At 36.7% G+C, this 22,001-nt stretch overlaps 2 protein-coding genes across 2 annotated transcripts in view; one reads left to right on the top strand and one right to left on the bottom strand.

Annotated features, from left to right (window-relative positions):
• The first annotated feature begins 422 nt into the window (after nucleotides 1-422).
• LOC137406545 (uncharacterized) lies at nucleotides 423-6,557 on the top strand. Its single transcript, XM_068093143.1, has 4 exons — nucleotides 423-529; nucleotides 2,148-2,242; nucleotides 4,448-4,542; nucleotides 5,817-6,557. The coding sequence occupies exons 1-4, from the start codon at nucleotides 475-477 to the stop codon at nucleotides 6,151-6,153; spliced, it is 582 nt and encodes a 193-aa protein (XP_067949244.1). The 5' UTR covers nucleotides 423-474; the 3' UTR covers nucleotides 6,154-6,557.
• Nucleotides 6,558-12,569: 6,012 nt separating this feature from the next.
• Nucleotides 12,570-22,001, bottom strand: part of LOC137406247 (uncharacterized) — a 30,923-nt gene continuing 21,491 nt past the window's right edge. The window contains exons 5-10 of the mRNA XM_068092786.1: nucleotides 21,591-21,630; nucleotides 20,885-21,003; nucleotides 17,670-17,777; nucleotides 16,268-16,334; nucleotides 15,390-15,563; nucleotides 12,570-13,649 (exon numbers count right to left, since the gene is read on the bottom strand). Coding sequence (XP_067948887.1) covers nucleotides 12,986-13,649; nucleotides 15,390-15,563; nucleotides 16,268-16,334; nucleotides 17,670-17,777; nucleotides 20,885-21,003; nucleotides 21,591-21,630 — 1,172 coding nt within the window. The 3' untranslated portion in view covers nucleotides 12,570-12,985. The remainder of the gene's footprint in view (nucleotides 13,650-15,389; nucleotides 15,564-16,267; nucleotides 16,335-17,669; nucleotides 17,778-20,884; nucleotides 21,004-21,590; nucleotides 21,631-22,001) is intronic.

Raw genomic sequence — 22,001 nt, forward strand, 5'->3', positions numbered from 1 at the left:
AATACGTAGTTACTAATAGAATATATCTCAGTCTGCATGATGAACATGAAACAAAATTCAAACAAAAGGTATAATCTCCATCGCGCTTTTCTATTATTAGCTTTCAGTAAAAAAATTGGCGAATTGTTTTGTTCTAGCAGAACAAATTGTTCATTTATTGGTATATTAGAGCTGACACCTGCCGACACCTGCCGATAGCTGCTTTATGAGTGTTTGATGAACTGGCACATGCAAATATATTTTTGCCCTTGCCAAAATGCCTAAACTGCACTAGAAAGCACATGCTATAGGTGTGAGAGGAAAGGAAAAGGCTGACTAATGTTCCTCCGGAGCAAGGAATAACTAGGATCAATTAATTTATGATTCCTCCGATGCTCGACTGGCTGCCAATTCATCTAGCATAATTATTGTCATAGTGATACTTGAGCTGACAGGGCAAGCGGGTGACACTCAAGCGGATTAGCACCTATCAGCATGCGTATCATCAGATTTCACTTTCTTCTAATGACAGGTCTTGCTCTTGTTCAAGGTAAGCTAGCAGGTCGTTTAATTCAACATATTGAGGTTTTTTCTTTTGTTTTTTTAGTCCGTACCAATTATATCATTACCAAATCATTTTTATTGGAATTGTAGCAAAACAGACTTAATTTAGCTATTACTTGCTAATTATTTCACATTTCCGTTAAAACACTTTTATAGTTGGTTTATTTTGTTTCTTAATCTATTTGACTTGCTCAAAACATGTTACTCGTGATATAAAGTTTGAAAGTTACGGTTGTTTGACAAAGTTTGAAAACCTTTACATTTCTTTTACTTTTTTTCTTAATTTATTTAAACTGCACAAAACACTTTTTTCATGATATGAAGTTTGAAAGTTAGAATGGTAACTGTTGTTATATGTTAAATAAAAATAATCTTTCTGTGCAAAGACTTTTATTACTCGGGCAAAGCCGGGCATTCAACTAGTAGAATATAACATAACGTAGCAAATATAGAAACATAGGCTTCCAAGTCTATCATAATCTTCCTTGTCAGAAAAGTATTCTAAATTCAGCAAACACGCGGAACAACAGCCTTCAATCAAAAGTCTTCAATATATAATAACAATTCGTGCCTAGAAGTGTGTGTGTTTAAAAAAGGTTGCTTTTCCAGCAGAAGCTATCCATCAAAACTTTGAACATGATGATGTTGGTACTTCTCAATACTGGTACAGATGTAAAAATGAGATATCGGCCTGTCTTTGTCTGATACTTTGTCTGACCGAACGAAGAGAGAATGTATTGGCTATTTTTACTCGAGATAATACAATTGCCTGAATGAAAAGCATTAGCCTTGACCGCAATTTAGCAATTGAACCTTTCAAAAAACCAAAAATAGAAGTTCATAAAAACACGAAAAAGCATCGCGTTTCATAGAGTTGATAGAGTTGATAGAGCTTTAATTAATACTAATATTTAATGTCGAGAAAAGGGTATATAGTATATAATAAGAGTGATGGATTGCTAAGGACCGTATAGCTCAGGGGTTAAGTACAATGATGTGAAACTTGTGGTTACAATCACTATGGGTTCAAAATCGACGGCAGCGAGCTTTCAATTCTAAGATTTTAGTAGCTATAGCTGGACAGGCAGGCATCCGAACAGATGACAAATCTATACACATGTACATAAACACTGTTTATGTACATGTGTATAGATTAATAATTGAACAATCAATTTCACAAAAATCATAGGTTTTTGCAAAAAATGGTAGAGCAATTCATGTATAACTAGAGGAACAGAGGAACAGATGTAACAGAGGAAGATGAAATGATGTCATGCTTAAAAACATGAACTAGACTCATAGTGTTTTGGTAGATGGCTACTACTGCTCTGCAACAATGAGATATATTTTGACCAAGATAAGGCCGTCTAATAATATGATAGCAATAAAGGGTATTTGTTCCATAATGACTACACTTGTCATCATACCTGCACTGTGTCATATAGCAATATGTTATGATATATATTATATAATCACAGAACATATAGCGGAGAGGAGAATATAACCTACAGTGAATAATATGCGAGCTCAACATCTACTTTAAGTACTAACTCAATTTTAGCTTTAAAAAAGACAAGTTTGCAGCTATAACTCCTCTTTTATAGTTGCAACTGGCCTACAGTGCTGGGTGTGTAAGGCGACGTCTGAAGATGACTCGTGCTGGACAGATAGAGGTCTCAGCCCTGACAATGACCAGCAGGTGAGTTTAGCTTACAAACTAACAGTTTCTCAAGTGACTCAACGCCTGATGGAAAGTGAGTACAAGTTTTAGAGAATTGTAGGAATAACCTTGTGACAAAAAGGGTTGACATTATGTGTTTACCATTTTGCCTACCAATTTTGTTAAATTGTATGACCACTAATTTTGAAGAAGCTGTGACATTTTAGAATAGTATTCTAAAATATGGCAGCATTAGCGACTAAATATTAAAACTTATTTAGAACAGATCAATAAAAAATCTGTCATAAAACAATAAAAAAATTCATAAAATAAACATTGCGCCAAAAGACTGGCATTACCACAATTTTTTTTAAAGATTCGGAAATAATTCCTAAATTTTCAGCTCAAAAGTTCACTTACAAATACTGTTAATCATGTTATATTGTATGGCATTCAATATTATATTACATCATATTACATTACACTACCTTTTACCTGCATATATAAATCTCAAAGTTTGTGTGTCCAGCTATAGCTATTAAAATGTTGGAATAAAGTATCTGCTTTAAGCCAGATTTAAACTCAGAGCTTCCGATATGCCTGGCAAATATCTTACCAATTAACCTACACAAGATGCATTGCATGATGTGATATGAGCTGTTATGTTGGTTAAAATAGACATAGGTTCTGTATTACGCGATGCAACTTAAGCTTGCTCTCACGGCTCTTATTAGTAAGTTTAACAATAGGTAAAATAGCTTACTCAAATTAGTCATTGGCAATATGCCAGGCTAATGGCGAGTGGCAGGCAACTGCATTATCTACCACTGTTTATAAGCTGTTTTAATACTCTGCAACGCCGAGCATTCCGCTAGTTATCTTATATAGCAATGATACGAAATTTTTTAAAGACTACCACTAAGCGAATACAAATGGTTGAGTCTGGCATACGATTGGACAATATATACAATTGGACATATACGATTGGACAGTTCAAAAGACCAATATTTGCTATAATGAGAGCGATGTTCTTCGTCCGTCTGCCTGAGGCCATGCTAAGAACGTTAAGAAAAAAGATTGTCTCATACAGGAGTCCAACTTCAATTTCTTTATTAGTAATGGCCGATGGATGAGTTGCAGCCAAGCACCAACTGCCCTTCTCGACCATCTCTCATCATCATGGAATGATTGTGCTCATACTTATTACACACGACTCACTACGACGCACTGTGGCATATATATGGCTATACTTATTACACATGACTCACTACGACGCACTGTGGCATATATATGGCTATACTTATTACACACGACTCACTACGACGCACTGTGGCATATATATGGCTATTGTCTAGTACACAGTGAAGCTGCTCTTCATTAGGAATTATGGGTAGATTTGTTGCCTGGGTTATAGTAAACAGCACCTGTAAAACAATTGTTTGATTTAGCATCAAGGCGCAGTTACCTGTAACTATACAGCTTGTTGAGACATAATGAACACCGATAAGAATGGAGAATCACACCATGGAGAAGTAGAGAATAGACCACTAGTAGAGTAGACCACCAAAGAATAGTAGTGACAATAATTAGCACCACGCTAATTATTTTCTCATATGTAAAGCTGTGAAAGTTGCCTGAAGATGACTATTAATTAGAGTTACACACACCTGGCATTTGCTGTCACCTGACACACACCCGGCTCGTGGCACAGATCTGTCAAAATACTCTCAAACGGCCCCAGCAAATGGTGTCACACAGCTTATTGGTCTGTAAGCAAGTTCATGCTAACAGCAGAAGGAAGCTGCAAACCTGAGCAATAAAAAGCTAAAGATCAATGAATGTGGTTAAAGGCATAGACCTACTTAATTAAATAGTACATCGTATTTGAGATGCTAGAGTCAGATAACGGAAACAAAAATAAACGTATAATATAATAAAAATTGATTTAATGTCGTAATTCGAGCTGACTTAGGCAGCATATGAATTGTGTCATCCAGAGATATAATAAACCTATTATATCTATGGGCTCATTATATCTATGGATTTATTACATCTATGGATTTATTATATCTATGGGCTTATTATATCTATGGATTTATTATATCTATAGATTTATTATACCTATCTATACCTATATCTATACCTATCTACTATACCTATCTATAGATATATTAGGTATGTATGAATTTATTATCTTTATGGATTATGGTGTAATCTTAGAGGATGATTTGACATTGTCTGCAGGTCAGGGTAGAAGAATGTAAACAAGTCGAAAATCTCACATCTGTGTGCCTCAAAGTGGTCATGAGGGAACATGGAAAAAAGATATTTCTGGGCAGGTAAGGGCAGCAACTGCGGATGACTAGCATTAGTTTTTCAGCTGGCTTTTTGGCTATAACAAGGTAGCACAGTTAAGAGCCTTAATGTTAAGGCCTTAGCGTGTTAAGGCCTTAACATGGTACATGTATAGAGCCTAGCTCGATGGGCCTTGATAAATTCTGACTGCCAGAAAGGCTCCTTTATCACTCAGATATGCTAGATGAGTACGTATTGAATAGTCCACCATATTCTACTTTTTCAATGACGGTTAGTACCAATAGTCATCCATCTTATGTAGCCCTAGGTCTTTACCCTCTATTGCCGTAGAGAGCAGAGATGTAGGGCAGCTGTGTAGCGTTTGCGTTTGGTTACCAGGCCAAGAGGTTTTTATGGACATGTCATATTTGTGTTTATTTTTACACCGAGTCATATGATCTACCCGGAGCTCAATGTGGGGTTTCAGGTTTTAATTAAAGGAGTTTCACTATTTGGAGTTAACTGAGTGTTGGTAAACAACTTGTTCATCATTTCATCTTAACAAAATTGACTATAAACATGTTCATTTATAGAAGCTAAAAGACTAGACCAGTTAAATAATTAGTTTGATAAGAACTTTCCCAGATATCACTTTCCTAATTGGAATTCCACATTCCTAATTCCTAATACTAGCCACGTTCTATACTGCTAGTCTATGGCGCCTTACAGTGCCTCGCGTTGCGTGTTCACAACTCGAGTTGTACGACTCGAGTTGTGCAACTCGAGTTGTACAACTCGAGTTGCAAACTCAGCTTAGTATAATTCGCTATTAGCTCTAGTTTTACAGTACATACAGTTTAATTTCTATTAGCTAACGGGTGCCTATTGATGTACCATTGTTAATATAACCAGATCTACGGTTATGCTACCGTAATACCGATATATTGCACCTTACTTTTGAAAAGTCGCGTTGCGTGTTCACAACTCGAGTTGTGCAACTCGAGTTGTACAACTCGAGTTGTGAACACGCAACACAAGGCACTGTAAGGCGCCATAGCTAGTCTCATAGCTCACTCCTACTGACATATGCAACTTTTAACACTTGCTCTGCACTATCCACACTTAATGCAGTCTCTTTCGAATGAGTTCTCACCAAGCCATTACAACTAGCCAATCATAAGCTATCTGGTCACACAATGTTGGGTGGAATTTTAAGTACATTTGAATATTTGCCGATTTTTGAGATTAACCTATGTTTTTGTAAACTTGGTGAACTTGACCAGCTTGGCATTATGGGGCATGTCCTGTTTTATTGCAGAGACTGCGGACTGCTTGAGAGTGTCAAAGAAAGCTGCATTGATACCAGCTATGATCAACTCGACGCGAAAACATGTAGTTGCCAAACAGACCTATGCAATGCAGCCTCTAGTTGTCAAACAGGCCTATGCAATGGAGCCTCCAGGAGTATTCCTTCTATTTGCGTTATTCTGTTGGCTGGATTGGTTTATCTCACTTTATCACAGCGGCTCTGGGATTATCCCTCCACATGTTACAACAGGAAATGTGACTATATCGCTGCAGGTGAAGGCGAGATGCTCTTTGGTGTCAAATCCATTTCTCCTCGCCACATAGGAAGGACAATAAATCTGTCATAACAGAGGTTTCACCACTAAACTGCTAAAGCTCATACCGATGTTCTTCCAATTTGGAAAATGACTCCAACAATTGAGTTCTGTTAAGTCACTTACCTCAGCAAACGTGCAAGCAATTAACACTGACAACCTTGCGCTTACAAGAATGTCATGTTTGTTGTTTTTATGCTTTCATAGGAATCTCTCAGCTGCTTCTATAGATCAGTTATTATTGATATTTTTATAATGAGACTGAAAATAATTTTTATGACGCCTCCATAATATGAATGCCTCATGACATTTTAAACAATGAGAATAATATTTTTTTTATTTTGTAAAGAAGTATAATAATAATTAGTGCTACTGGTTACTATATCTATAGTAACCAGTAGCACTGATTAGTAGTAAGTAGTACAACACTAAGTAGTATGAGCTGTTACGTTGTGTTATTTATTCTTAGCGCATAGATTAAACTAAAAGCGTAGTAATATTTATATCTATGGAAATTTAATATACAGTGAGTCAATGCTTGAGTTTTGTAAGAATGTCAATGGGTCCGCGAGTGTTAGGCTCATAGATATATATACCTATATATATATCTATAGGTATATATATCATATATATATATATCATATATACCTATATATATCATAGGTATATATATCTATGGTTAAGCTACAGCTGATGCCATGCTCCAGCAACAAAAGAGTTCTGTAGATGTTCTTTGTGATAACGAACACGGTGAACAGAAGTATGCATAAACAAATAACAAAATCACTTCCAGTCTCTACTGAAACAATGTTAAGTAGTATTATATGGCAGTTTGCCAAAGCTCTTAACGAGTTATTCAGTAACTTTCTGTGTATCATATAAATGTGAAACTCAGCAGTACATACTGAGCATCATCAGCTGTATGTCTATCAAACTCCTTTACAAGGTTGACCAGCCACTTTCGATGATTTTTTCGTATCCATGAACATATCTGCCTTGTTTCTTTAAGTTGATTTAGAAGGGAGAAATACAGTCAAACAATGATAACTCGAACTTCAAGGGACCGAGCAAAAGTGTTCGAATTATCAGAGCGTTCAAGTTATCAGAGCACTGTCACAAGTCCATATATTTACTTATTTATTAGTAGATACATGTACATATACAAACTATAATATAAATCAAAAGCACAAATGGCTTGTTTCAAATTAAATGCTTCTAATGTAAAGTTTAAAACGTTTTTATGAAAAAGTATAGAGATTTTTCTATCACTTGAGATTGGTTTGTTGTTTGAGGTGATGTTATTGCCAGGACGTTTTTCAGATTGACATTGGCAAAACTTGATCGTTGTTGAAATGCTCAAAAGAAAAGACATTTTTTTCTTTTGGGGTTTTACCCACGATCAATTTTGCCGTTTTTTTTTTAAGTTTATGCAAAGATTATCTTACTTTACCTGGGATTCGTTAAGAGCAACACTCCGAGGCAGTTCAATTAAAAGTTTTACGAGGTTTAACGGTACATTGTATATCACTCACGTTTTTTTAATAGATACTTATTGAATGTACACACGTATTCTGTGTTTAGGTCAAACGATGAATAGTTTTTTTAGCTAAGACAACGTATACGTTTAATAAAAACAATTTTAAGACGTTTTAAGCATTCAACATTCCGACGTTGATTCAACACGGAATCAACGTCGGAAAACTATTCATCACGGGCTAGCCGGGTCAGGCACTCAAGGATTTTCGCCACGCACATACAAAACAAAAACAACATGCAATTTTTGTTTTGTATGTGCGTGGCGAAAATCCTTGCGCGCGTGACCTGGCTAGCTCGTGCTATTCATCTTATAGCAGTATAAATCAAATTTCACCAAACCTTTAGAAAAGTCGTTGACAAAAATATTTTGCCGATGGTGGTAATAACGACGCTTATGAATTACGAAAAGATGAAGTTTACCTCTATGGCTTTGAATAAAGTGATTTTCTAAAGCGATAACAACCGTTTTGGTAGCCGTTGGGCAAAAAAACAGTTCGAATTAACAGTGTTGAGTTCGAGTTATCTATAGCAATTTATCATTACGTGGGAACGGACCAAAGGAAATGTTCAAATTAACCATGTGTTCGAGCTATCCGTGGACGAGTTATCCATGTTTGACTGTACTTGACTTCTACCTTTATTAATCAGAATGTAACTCTCTCTCTCGCTGCCAGCAGCCTTTCAGATGTGTTGATGAATGCTGGATTGCATCCTTGCGTGCCTATGCATCAGCATTTTCAATCGGTTCATCTTGCCAAAGATATTGGCAAAGTAAGCTTAAACAACATCTCTCACTCTTAGATATGTGTTCATCAGTAAAGATGCAGATCTTTACTGATGAACAAAAGATCTAGCAGGGCTTCAACTAATCAACAAAAAGTAAGCACATATCTATAGATTAACATATACTATATACTACATATACTATACATATCTATAGATTAACATATATTATATACTACATATACTATACATATCTATAGATTAACATATACTATATACTACATATACTATACATATCTATAGATTAACATATAATATATACTACATATACTATACATATCTATAAATTAACATAAACTATATACTACATATACTACACATATCTATAGATTAACATATACTATATACTACATATACTATACATATCTATAGATTAACATAAACTATATACTACATATACTATACATATCTATAGATTAACCATATAAATACAATAAAAACAAATAAAAAGCTAGCAAAATAATAATAACGAATTCAATGATAAAACAAAGAACCATCTGAGCAACTCTTTAAGCTCCATTACAAGGCTGAACCTAGTTATATCCAGACAGCAGTTACACAGGTAACATTTTGCCTACAGGAAACTCTAACAGGAAGTCTTGGCCCTCCATCAACTATATACTGAAGATTTTCAGTCGCTAAGGCTACAGGCCAATCTTTTTATGTGTTGGTCGCCCTAACAAGGGCAAAGTGATTTCACACTGCAGCTAAGAGGTCTGCATGACAATGCGAGTCGAGCAAACCCAAGGAATCATCATCGGTGAAGATGGACAGCACTTCCAGAGATGAAGCTCATGGATTACCTACTGGACTCCATAGAGTGGTGAGAGCGCCCTTGCCTGACAGGATGTCATCTGATTATGTCTACATTTTGGACATTGTTATATCGAATGAAATAGTACTTGCAGATGTTGTAGCTAGACATGGCAAAGGCACTCCGTCAGCTGAGAAAATATCAGCGTTTGACTGAAATGACATTTCCTAAAATGGTAACTAGTAGAAAGCTGGTAGGGAGCGGCTGAACTGACATTTGTTACTAGCTAAGACGAATACTAGCTGTGAGGTGCTAAAATTCCACACAGACCTGATAGCCCAGGCTTATGGTAGTCCAAAAGTAGCTGATAAGGAAGATTGGTGGCGCAGTAGCAAAAAATGTTGTTGTTTTATTGTTTTGCGTAATGTTTTTATTGCTGCAATAAATGTTTGTTTAAAAATTAACTGTATTGCTGACCTCGAACTTTCATTTACGGCCATTAGTCAATCAATTCTGAGCCCGCTTTCATGAATTTACTTGTAAACAGGTGTGTTTGTGTAAGCTATAATGCAGTGTCAGGCTGTCTTATTTTAATGAAATAACTCATTTTCCCTAAACAATCTTTGAAGAATGCGTCAATTAAGGGTTGCACTGTTATGCTGGTAGCCTCCTATCAGCTGAGGCCCGATTACTGAGCCTAGATTACCGGGTTGCCCTGGCATATTCATGGAAGCTTGAAAGAGCCTTCTATAATCAGCGCAGTTAGTCATGCTATGATATGATCATGGGGACAAATTAAAAGTCACTTGGCTCAAGTTTGGGCGAATAACCATCGCTCCAGTTAAATAATAAACTATTCCAACTTGTGGTCAAATTATACATAGAATACTGATATTCATATACGGCAGCTACCCTCAAGAGCCTTGTGTATTCAGACCTCGAGCATGACCACCACTTCTTCTCTTGGCAAGCCTTTGCTACAAATCTCAACAAGGCCCTTGGCCGTCACACATTAATTCTCTGTTGATGTTTCCTAAAGCCTTACAACAATCAATTGTTCTATTTAACTACCATATATGAATTAGTTATGGTATACATATATGCATTTGTATTACATCCGCTATACATGTTATGCGTGCAACAGATGCTTATTAGATCAAGCATCTGCTATTTTTTGTTCTACTTTTTTAATTGGTGTGTAGATGTATATGTAGTAAAAATCTTGCATTAAAACCATGAAAACATCAGCAGTGGTCATTCGTATCAGTTTTAAAGGTTGACTTGCAACCAAATTCACATTACCGTTATTTGATATGAAAAGATTCACTATGTCTTACTCTGTTGTGTTGTAGGTGCAAAATATGTGGAAAAGTGATTACAAGCTCTTAAAAGCTCAAAAACGAACAGGAAATTGCAGCCACACAAGACTGCCGTAGTTTGGATTCCCTTTCCAAAACGGCTCAAATGTGATGTAGTTGTGAGAGATGGTTTCTGTTTACACTTTCTTGCAACCTTATTCGTCGAAATACTTTCACAAATATACTTCGAATATTTGTGAAATTCGTTTAATTTTTTAGCCTTAGCTTGAAGGAGTACATATCATTGTCTGATAATCATGACGAACCTGTTGGTCACTTGTGATAATCGAAAAGTGCTGTAGAAACTATTTGCGAAGTATTGGGTCACATGATCAGATTACGACTTGCCGATTAGACCAGGCCGAAACAAAACTGTAAAGTAGCGAGCATCTATATTTGATACGGGGTCTTCAGTAAAACTCGAAGTGTTTGTCATGAACTAGTACTACAATAAGTTTTATATTGAGCTTTGTATTGGCCTTTCAATTCACATGAGAACATACGTGACAAGACGATAACCAAATTTCGTGGTTACATCATCGAAATAAAGAGATTCCAATCTAAGGCGGCTTTTCGTTTTTGAGCTTTTAAGGGCTTGTAACCACATTTCCACATATTTGGCACTTACAACACAACAGAGTAAGACATGGTGAATCTTTTGATACCAAATAACTGTAATGTGAATTTTGTTGCAAGTCAACCTTTAAAATTACCAAGAAACAACAGACCTTTTTAGTGTCCTGATCAATTCTAAGAAAAAAAGCTTAAGTGATGGTTTTTAGATAGATTGCTTTAGACGTGTCTCACGCAAAACTATAGTACTATAAACAAGTATTATACTGTATATATAGGCATATATATATATATAAAGTTTATTAAAAACTACAGGTTAAAATCATTACTACTATTAGTTTCATGCAATCGCGTTGCAATCTTCAGGTAGAATGACTAAAATGTATAATGTACAAGCTATAAAATTACTTTATAAAGCTAAAGGCTCAATATTATTGTATGATATATATATATATATATGTATACTAGCTGTGCCACCCGGCGTTGCCCGTGTAATAGAAAAGTCTTTGGACAGAAAATTGATTTGTATTTAACATATAACAACATTTGCCATTATAACTTTCAAAGTGCATATCATGAGAGAAGTGTGTCGTGTAGTTGAAATAAATTAAGAGAAAAATAAAAACAACTGTGAAGGTTTAAAAACTTTGTCAAACAACTGTACCTTTCAAGCTAGTAGCCTGGCAAATTGCCAATGGAAAACTCCACAAAGCTAGTTAATAAGGTTATGCCTCTAATGACAGTAAGCCATGACTTTGAGTCTGTATTGTTGTCCAGCTGTTCTAATAATAGCTATAGCCGGATTTCCAACAGACGGAATTCCAACAGACGGACTTTGAGAAATATACATGTATATAGATATATATAACCACAAAACATCTTTTAAATATCCTACTAAAAGGTTACAAACAGAATTGTGTAAATACATATGGGACTTAAAAGACAAGAACATTCGCTATGATATAAACTGGAAGATCATCCAAAGAGCGCGGTCATACAACACATCAACAAAATCTTGCCAGTTATGTCTATGGGAAAAGTACTTCATCATATTCGAACCGAAGTTAGCCAGCCTTAACACTAGAAGTGAGCTGATACCAACATGCTGGCATGCTAGAAAACACCTAATTAGCTCAATAACATAATTTGACTACATATTTGCTGTATACTATATATATATCATACAATAGTATTGAGCCTTCAGCTTTATAAAGTAATTTTATAGCTTGTACATTATACATTTTAGTCATTCTACCTGAAGACTGCAACGCGATTGCATGAAACTAATAGTAGTAATGATTTTAACCTGTAGTTTTTAATAAACTTCATACACAGCTCTAATTGACTCGATTATTGAGCACTGTACGGTGTAAACCACATATACTATATATAGGCCTATATATATATAAGCAGGTACAAATACTATAAACGTAAAAAGCTTGCTAGAACAAATTTATTCATGCTTTTCATAGGAAACATTGTGATTCCATGAAATGAAAAGATGTAAACCAGAGGAAACAAGCGAGATGAGTGCCTTTTGCAAAAACGCATTACTTTTAGATGACTAAATTACATAACAAAACTTTTCTTTTAATTTAATTGGAACATAAAAAAACTCAAAAGGATTATTGCTGCGCAGACAGTATGCAGAGAATTAAGTCCACAGTATGTACCTACTTTTCATGTATATGTATGAAGTCATTTACTTGACATCTTTAGCTAACAATGCAAAGAAGACAAATTATATTAAAATAAGCGAATTAAAATGACACAGGAACTTGAGATGTCATCCGTTATGAGAAGACTGAACAACTGTGCCTTGAGATAAGAGAGGAACATTGTCAAATGGTTAAAAAGGTTATTATCCATCATAAAAAGACAAACCACTGGCTGAATCCCTGTTTAAAGATGCATTCTCTATTGAATTTCTGTGAGAGGAACCGCTTGATACAAACATACTGCTAGAGGAAAGGCTCTCTAATGACCTACTGCGAGTAAAAGACCTTTCTACTATCATACTGCAGGTAGAAAAATTTTCTGCTGATTTGCTGTGATTAGAAGAGGTTTCTAAGGATCTGTTGCAGGTAGAACCGCTTTCTAGTGAATCGTTCTCTGATGGCTCGCTATAAGAATGGTAACTTCTAGACTGGTGCTGGAAGGACACGCTGTCGGAGGACAAATTACCAGCAATACTACTCTTCGACGAATCATTTAATGCTGCCTTGCCCTCGGGGAAGCTCAATGCTTTGTGAGTGATGGTGCCACGATTTGGCAGGCTGGCCATAACTGTCTTATTGGCGGAAGAGCCTTGCCGGGCAGTAACTAAATGACCTTGGCTACTTGAGTGCCGAGGACTGATAGAAAGTGCCTTTCCAATGTAATAACGATCTGACAAGTCGTATCTTCTGTGAAGTGCAACCGGGCTAATGGCGTTCGACCGATGATAGCTTGCAGATAATTCGGAATGGTCATTATACGAGTGTTTAGCTTCTAACTGTTCTTCTGGTTCTGCATTCCTAATTTTTCTAAAAAAGTTAGTAAAAACATTGAATATGATAACCTGTGATCTAATGACATGCACATTGAATATGGCATTGTAGGCCGATACGCTATACATCGCCTTTTATAACAACAACAACAGCAAGGCATCGCCTTTTATCACAACAACAACAACAGCAAGGCATCGCCTTTATAACAACAACAACAACAGCAAGGCATCGCCTTTTATACTATTTATTTTAATGATGATTATGAAAGGAAATGGCATGTATGTATGTATTAACAAAACCCCCTTATAACAAAGAGTAGCAAAGCAACCGATTTTTCCAATTTGAGGTAGTTTAGAGTGTACCTTATGGTCAGTGCACACTGATGTCTGGAGTGTACCTCATGGCCAGTGCACACTGATGTCTGGAGTGTACCTCATGGCCAGTGCACACTGATGTCTGGAGTGTACCTCATGGCCAGTGCACACTGATGTTTGGAGTGTACCTTATGACCAGTGCACACTGATGTTTGGAGTGTACCTTATGACCAGTGCACACTGATGTCTGGAGTGTACCTCATAGCCAGTGCACACTGATGTTTGGAGTGTACCTCATGGCCAGTGCACACTGATGTCTGGAGTGTACCTCATGGCCAGTGCACACTGATGTTTTGTGAAAAAATACTTAATCAAAAGCAGGATAAATTATTTCCTCAGATTTCCCACTTAAAGCGAGGACGCCAAACTGGCAACCAATGAGCCTTTCATGTAACAATGTCATTGCTTATCTTAAAAATGCCATCTGGGATATGCATGGGGATTAGTGTCAGAATCAACCAACATGTCATCGTCAAAGTTCCCTTGAACACTCCAATCAAAACTTGGCAGCGATTAGGGTGTTAAAAACAGATAGTGTCTTTTATTCACAACAGGCTAGTTAGGCTTCAACAGATAATTAGGGTTATCTACACTTGCAATGACTAGCAGACAACTCTCCTAATTGAGATTGTATCAATACATGGTAGCAATAGCTGCAGACTATTCGAGTAGAAGTGCTCAAAAGTTGGAGTTGCTTCCCTCCGCAAGAAAAAACCTGTTAATGACTCGCTCGGGTCTGAGCGCTATTAGGGAATAGTAATAACAATCCCTTTATATCATTATTATTGGCCAATGTCCATCTGCTTTTTCTGTCCCAAAGCAATCTATATTTTTTGATAGGCAAAATTATTCTGAGGCATTTCTAATTTTCCCTGCCCACAACTTAGTGTTATTAAACTATACTAAAAAGAGTTGAGCTATTCTTAACTTTAAGAACTAGAGAATAACCCTTGTCTACTGTACAAAACTATAGATGGGGTGTCTAAAAAGGCTAATTCTAGAAAGGTCTTTGGCTTCATGGATGACCTTTACTAAAAGTAAACAAATCAACCCCTTATACCAAAGCCAATTAAAAATTGCCTTCACAACGTGTTTTTTATAAAACAAAGAATAGTTACTGAATGAGCTGGACGATACGTTGTATACCTTATAAACAACTTAAGGGCAGATGATTCCAACACACAACATAAATTAAATCACAACAGCTATTTTGCGTGCCGGGCACACAAACTATTTGCTGACTTTGATGCAGAAAAGATTAACTATTGTAAGTAGACTTGAGCTTGACTGGCTTCTTGCATGTGTAATAAGAAAGAGATCTTCCGTTAGAGATACAACAGGAAACAAAGGAATAGATAGGAATACACATAAACATTAATGCCGTGAAGGGTTAGCTGAGAACCTGAGTAAGGGTGTTGATGTGAGAGTTTTGTGTCGAGGACCTTCAGGATTAGTAAAAGAAAGCTTTTTCTGGCTTCTTGATCGGGGTGAGTTGAGATGAAGCTGAGAGAAAAGCAAAGATGTGGAAGTAGCTGGAGAGAGGGTTTCATCTTTTATGATATCTTTGGACCTTTCTCTACAAGTAAAAGCAGAATGAGGAAGTAGACAGGAGCTCTTAATATTTGTGAGTAATAAATCCACTCAAACCTCTACAAACAAGTGCCATAACAAACTAAACTTTCACAGATGACATAAAATTCCGGCAAAAATTTAATTCTAAACCTCGTGTTAAACCATAATAGTTTTTAATGCAAAATATAATGTTTATGTAGTCCTGACAATACCAGCGTCTAGTACAGTAGCAGTGTTTAGTACAGTACCAGCGTCTAGTACAGTACCAGCATCTAGTACAGTACCAGTGACTAGTACAGTAGCAGTGTCTAGTACAGTACCAGCGTCTAGTACAGTACCAGTGACTAGTACAGTAGCAGTGTCTAGTACAGTAGCAGTGTCTAGTACAGTAGCAGTGTCTAGTACAGTAGCAGTGTCTAGTACAGTAGCAGAGTCTAGTACAATAACAGTGACTAGTACAGTACCAGTGACTAGTACAGTACCAGTGTCTAGTACAGTAGCAGTGTCTAGTACAATAGCAGTGACTAGTACAGTACCAGCATCTAGTACAGTAGCAGTGTTTAGTACAGTACCAGCGTCTAGTACAGTAGCAGTGTTTATTACAGTACCAGTGTCTAGTACAGTAGCAGTGACTAGTACAGTAGCAGTGTCTAGTACAGTAGCAGTGTCTAGTACAGTATCAGTGAGTAGTGCAGTACCATATCATACCTTACAAACGGCAACTGCTTTTTTCCACAAGAAGGACTGCTAATAAGTGCTATTAGTGGATCATCAGCTAAAACAAAAGAACACATGTACAGACTACTAAGGGAACACATGCACAGACTACTAAGGGAACACATGTACAGACTACTAAGGGAACACATGTACAGACTACTAAGGGAACACATGTACAGACTACTAAGGGAACACATGTACAGCCTACTAAGGGAACACATGTACAGACTACTATAGGAACACATGTACAGACTACTAAGGGAACACATGTACAGCCTACTAAGGGAACACATGTACAGACTATTAAGGGAACACATGTACAGACTACTAAGGGAACACATGTACAGACTACTAAGGGAACACATGTACAGCCTACTAAGGGAACACGTGTACAGACTACTAAGGGAACACATGTATAGCTTACTAAGGGAACACATGTACAGACTACTATAGGAACACATGTACAGACTACTAAGGGAACACATGTACAGCCTACTAAGGGAACACATGTACAGACTACTAAGGGAACACATGTATAGACTACTAAGGGAACACATGTACAGACTACTAAGGGAACACATGTACAGACTACTAAGGGAACACATGTACAGACTACTAAGGGAACACATGTACAGACTACTAAGGGAACACGTGTACAGACCACTAAGGGAACACATGTACAGCCTACTAAGGGAACACATGTACAGCCTACTAAGGGAACACGTGTACAGACTACTAAGGGAACACATGTATAGCTTACTAAGGGAACACATGTACAGACTACTATAGGAACACATGTACAGACTACTAAGGGAACACATGTACAGCCTACTAAGGGAACACATGTACAGACTACTAAGGGAACACATGTATAGACTACTAAGGGAACACATGTACAGACTATTAAGGGAACACATGTACAGACTACTAAGGGAACACATGTACAGACTACTAAGGCAACACATGTACAGACTACTAAGGGAACACATGTACAGACTACTAAGGGAACACATGTACAGCCTACTAAGGGAACACATGTACAGACTACTAAGGCAACACTTGTACAGACTACTAAGGGAACACATGTACAGACTATTAAGGGAACACATGTACAGCCTACTAAGGCAACACTTGTACAGACTACTAAGGGAACACATGTATAGACTACTAAGGAAACACTTGTACAGACTACTAAGGGAACACTTGTACAGACTACTAAGGGAACACTTGTACAGACTACAAAAAGAGAACATTTTCTCACTTTTGTGTCAGTAAAATCATCCCTTACATCTTTTACACACAAATGAACCACATAAGCATGTGATGGTACAATCAGAAGAGATCTATTGGTAGACTATTAACTGTTATGGTTTCACAATTACAAAGAGCTTACGGATAGAATCGGGGTTTTTAATAGTGACAAACTCAACTCGTCTCCGCTTAGCTGGTGGCTTCTTATTAGCCAGTGATTCTTCATGGCATCTGCTTTGTGGCCTCTGTTCTGTAAAGCATTATAAACTAAAGAAATTTTGTATGCAAAAGAAAACATCCAATTGGAATTCAGATAATCACCCCCATAAATTCAAAGGATTTCCAAATGACAATTATAAACCCTGGAATGCATCGCACCTTTTCTGTATCACCCACCGCAATCTATAACTTCGATGTTTACCTATTACTATTACCCCTATCATCCTTAACTACACCTCTAACTATCATCTCTAACTGCACCCCTGACTATCATCTCTAACTGCACTCCTGACTATCATCTCTAACTGCACCCCTGACTATCATCTCTAACAGCACCCCTGACTATCATCTCTAACTGCACCCCTGACTATCATCTCTAACTGCACCCCTGACTATCATCTCTAACTGCAACCCTGACTATCATCTCTAACTGCACCTGTGACTATCATCTCTAAATGCATACCTGACTATCATCCCTAACTGCACCCCTGACTATCATCTCTAACTGCACCCCTGACTATCATCTCTGAATGCACCCCTGACTATCATCTCTAACTGCATACTTGACTATCATTCCTAACTGCACCCCTGACTATCATCTCTAACTGCAACCCTGACTATCATCTCTAACTGCAACCCTGACTATCATCTCTAACTGCACCCCTGACTATCATCTCTAAATGCACCCCTGACTATTATCCCTAACTACACCACTGACTGCCATCCCTAACTGTGTACTACCATACAATCCAGATTTTCCAATTGTAGTTTTTTGAAGGAGTAAGAACATGACTCCCATTATAAAATTCAATTTCTAGTAGGTATTGACCGACAGTGCAGTAGCCAGAAAGCACATACAGTGAAGTAACAATTGCAATTTTTTACATAAAATCTAGCAGCCTTGTAACAAACATGTCAACATTCATTACAAAAATGATTGCTAGAATAGCGCGTATATGCAAATATCTCCCGTATAGGAGCGTCGATACAGTAGACGCTCCTATATCGTAAACAATCCGTTCCAGGAACATTTACGTCATAGGGAATTTATGTTATAACAGTAAAATATATGTAAATTGCCTAATCCGTTCCAAGATATTTCCAAACTCACCTCTTTGGCCATGCAAAGAGGAAAAACTTAACTTGATTCTTTTAAGTTGTGGGCTGTACGGTAACGGCAGAATTATTGGTTTGCATCGACAACTTTTCTTCTTTTTATGATCATTCTCACTGGTTTTATAGACCATGATTGAGGTAATTTTACAATAAGTTGATAGGGATTGCACACTTTCGACGTTCATTTACAACGATTTGCTTATTTTATAAAGAGCAAAGTCTATTCTGCAAAGTAAAGCTAATAACAAATATTTTGTACGCCTACAATAAGGCAAAACAACAAAATTTTTTTACTATAAAAAGCAGTTCTACCTGTTCGTCATCTATCACTATCCAGTGGTCAAGGTTAGGATAAAGATAATTTTTGACGACACTCCAACTCGTGACATTTAGATTGGTAGACCGACGCTGTAACACCTGCACCAATCGATTGTCTTTGCATTTATTAATAATTGCACAGCTATCCTATTTGCCTTTTAGTCGACACATTTAACGATCTATTACGAAGAACTAGAATGTCACGAAAGTTATATATAATAGATATAACGCTAGTGCGTTCTGCACTAGATAGATAGAATGCTAGTTCTAGATCTTCCGCAAGTGCGGCAAAATAAACTAACGACCAAATCAATTTTGAAAACTCTTCCGAAGTGACACTTTACGTTATATGGAATTTTTTAAGTAGTAGGAAGCAAAATCTTCACATACATTTTTTACATTATTTGGAACTTAAATTATAGGAGGTATACGTTATAGGAGCGTCTACTGTATATATATTTATCAAAGTATGTGATCTGTCTGTCTGCATTCCGGTTATAGCTATTAAAATCTTGGAATAAAGAGTCCGTACCGAAAAAGGTTTGATCTCGGACCCCCCCCGTTAAACATCGATAACTCGAACTTCACGGGACCGAGCGAAAGTGTTCAAGTTATCAGAGCACTGTCACAAGTCCATGTATTTATTTATTAGTAGATACATGCACATATACAAACTATAATAGAAATCAAAAGCATAAATGGCTTTTTTCAAATTAAATGCTTCTAATGTACAGTTTAATACTTTTTTATCAAAAAGTATAGGAAATTTTTTTATCACTTGAGATTGTTTTGTTGTTTGAGGTGATGTTATTGCCAGGACGTTTTTTAGACTAATATTGGCAAAACTTGATCGTTGTTGAAATGCTCAGAAGAAAAGACATCTCTTTTTTTGAGCGTTTTAACCGAGATCAATTTTGCCGATTTTTCTTGAAGTTTATGCGAAGGTCACCTCACTTTTCCATGCTTCCGAAAGGCGATCGCTAAGCGGATGTTTGGTAAAAATCAAAATTCACCAAACCTTTAGAAAAGTCGTTGACAAAAATATTTTGCCGACGGTGGTAATAACGACGCCTATGATTTACGAAAGGTTGAGGTTTACCTCTATGACTTGGAATAAAGTGATTTTCTAAAGCGATAACAACCGGCTCGGTAGCCGTTGGGCAAAAAACTGTTCGAGTTAACAGAATTGAGGTCGAGTTATCTAAAGCAATTTATCATTACGTGGGAATGGACCAAAGAAACCGTTCGAGTTTACCATGTGTTCGAGCTATCCGTGGGCGAGTTATCCATGTTTGACTGTATATATATATATATCACCATGCCTTCCAAGTAACCTTTTGTGTCATAAAAAGATATGTGCAAGTTTGCCTCTCTATCTATAAGTTTACGCACCCTTATATGGTTTTAGTTTCGTGTCTAGTTATATGCATGTAAAGTTCGAGTTCGACGAGTTTTATTACACGTCCCTGTGCCTATCCCTAATCCCTATCCCTATCCCTAATGTGAAATAACATTTAACACTGTTGAGTTTTTCATAAAACACGATGTAACATGTCAAGTGTGTGTGTGTGAAACACGATGTAACTTGTCGAGCGTGTGTGAAACACATTGTAACATGACCATTGTAGCGAAAAACAAAATGTAATATGTCGATTGCAAGTAAAGCACAATCTAAAATGCCGAGAATTATGTAAAACAACTTACTATTGGCCAATCGACTAAACTCTTTATGCCTTTTGCCCCTTTCCAATTTGTCTTTTTGTAAACCCAACTCTATGACATCGCAGACGAGCCCTCTCAACCCAACCTTCACAAACCCTCCTCTAAAACAAAGACTAGATCCAATACACCCTTCTGAGGATGACCAACAAGCCTACAACTCTACGAACTATATAAGTATCAATACCAAGAATATGGGAGTATTTTGTGTGCTACAACAATGCGAGTGTAGCAATAGATCTACCACAAACTACAACAATGTGAGATTAGTAATAGATCTACCAGTAGATACAACAATGTGAGAGTAGCAATAGATCTACCACACGATACAACAATGTGAGAGTAGCAATAGATCTACAACAAGCTACAGCAATATGAGAGTAGCAATAGATCTACCACAAGATACATCAATGTGAGAGTGGTAATAGATCTACCACAAGATCCATCAATGTGAGAGTAGCAATAGATCTACCACAAGATACAACAATGTGAGAGTAGCAATAGATCTACCACAAGATACAACAATGTGAGAGTAGCAATAGATCTACCACAAGATACAACAATGTGAGAGTAGCAATAGGTCTACCTCATCATGTAATATAAAAAACACAAGCACAGATACATTGTTTTGATAGAAAAGAAGCCTGATAGTAACAGACTGAAATAGCTAGTAAATAGCTAGCAGCCTCACCGGTCTTCTTCAGGATCATCAACTACATCGGCATCATCTTCTGAAAGAATTGAAGGTAAAGAATAAATCATTTTTATATAAAATTGAGTAAAACAATAAGATACTGTTGACCATTTAGACAAACAGTCAAGCAATGACAAACCAGGCTTTTATATAAAATTGAGTAAAACAATAAGATACTGTTGACCATTTAGACAAAGTCAAGCAATGACAAACCAGGCTTTTATATAAAATTGAGTAAAACAATAAGATACTGTTGACCATTTAGACAAAGTCAAGCAATGACAAACTAGGCTGCTGTGAAACATCTTTCTGTTAAAGCACAAAGATTAAATAATTTTTTTATCATATATTTCAATACATCAGAGTCTTGGCTTTCGAATGAGCCATTGTTTGACATGGTGAGACAGA

The sequence above is a fragment of the Watersipora subatra genome, chromosome 10 (genome assembly GCF_963576615.1).
Source record: "Watersipora subatra chromosome 10, tzWatSuba1.1, whole genome shotgun sequence".
NCBI classification, from domain to species: domain Eukaryota; kingdom Metazoa; phylum Bryozoa; class Gymnolaemata; order Cheilostomatida; family Watersiporidae; genus Watersipora; species Watersipora subatra.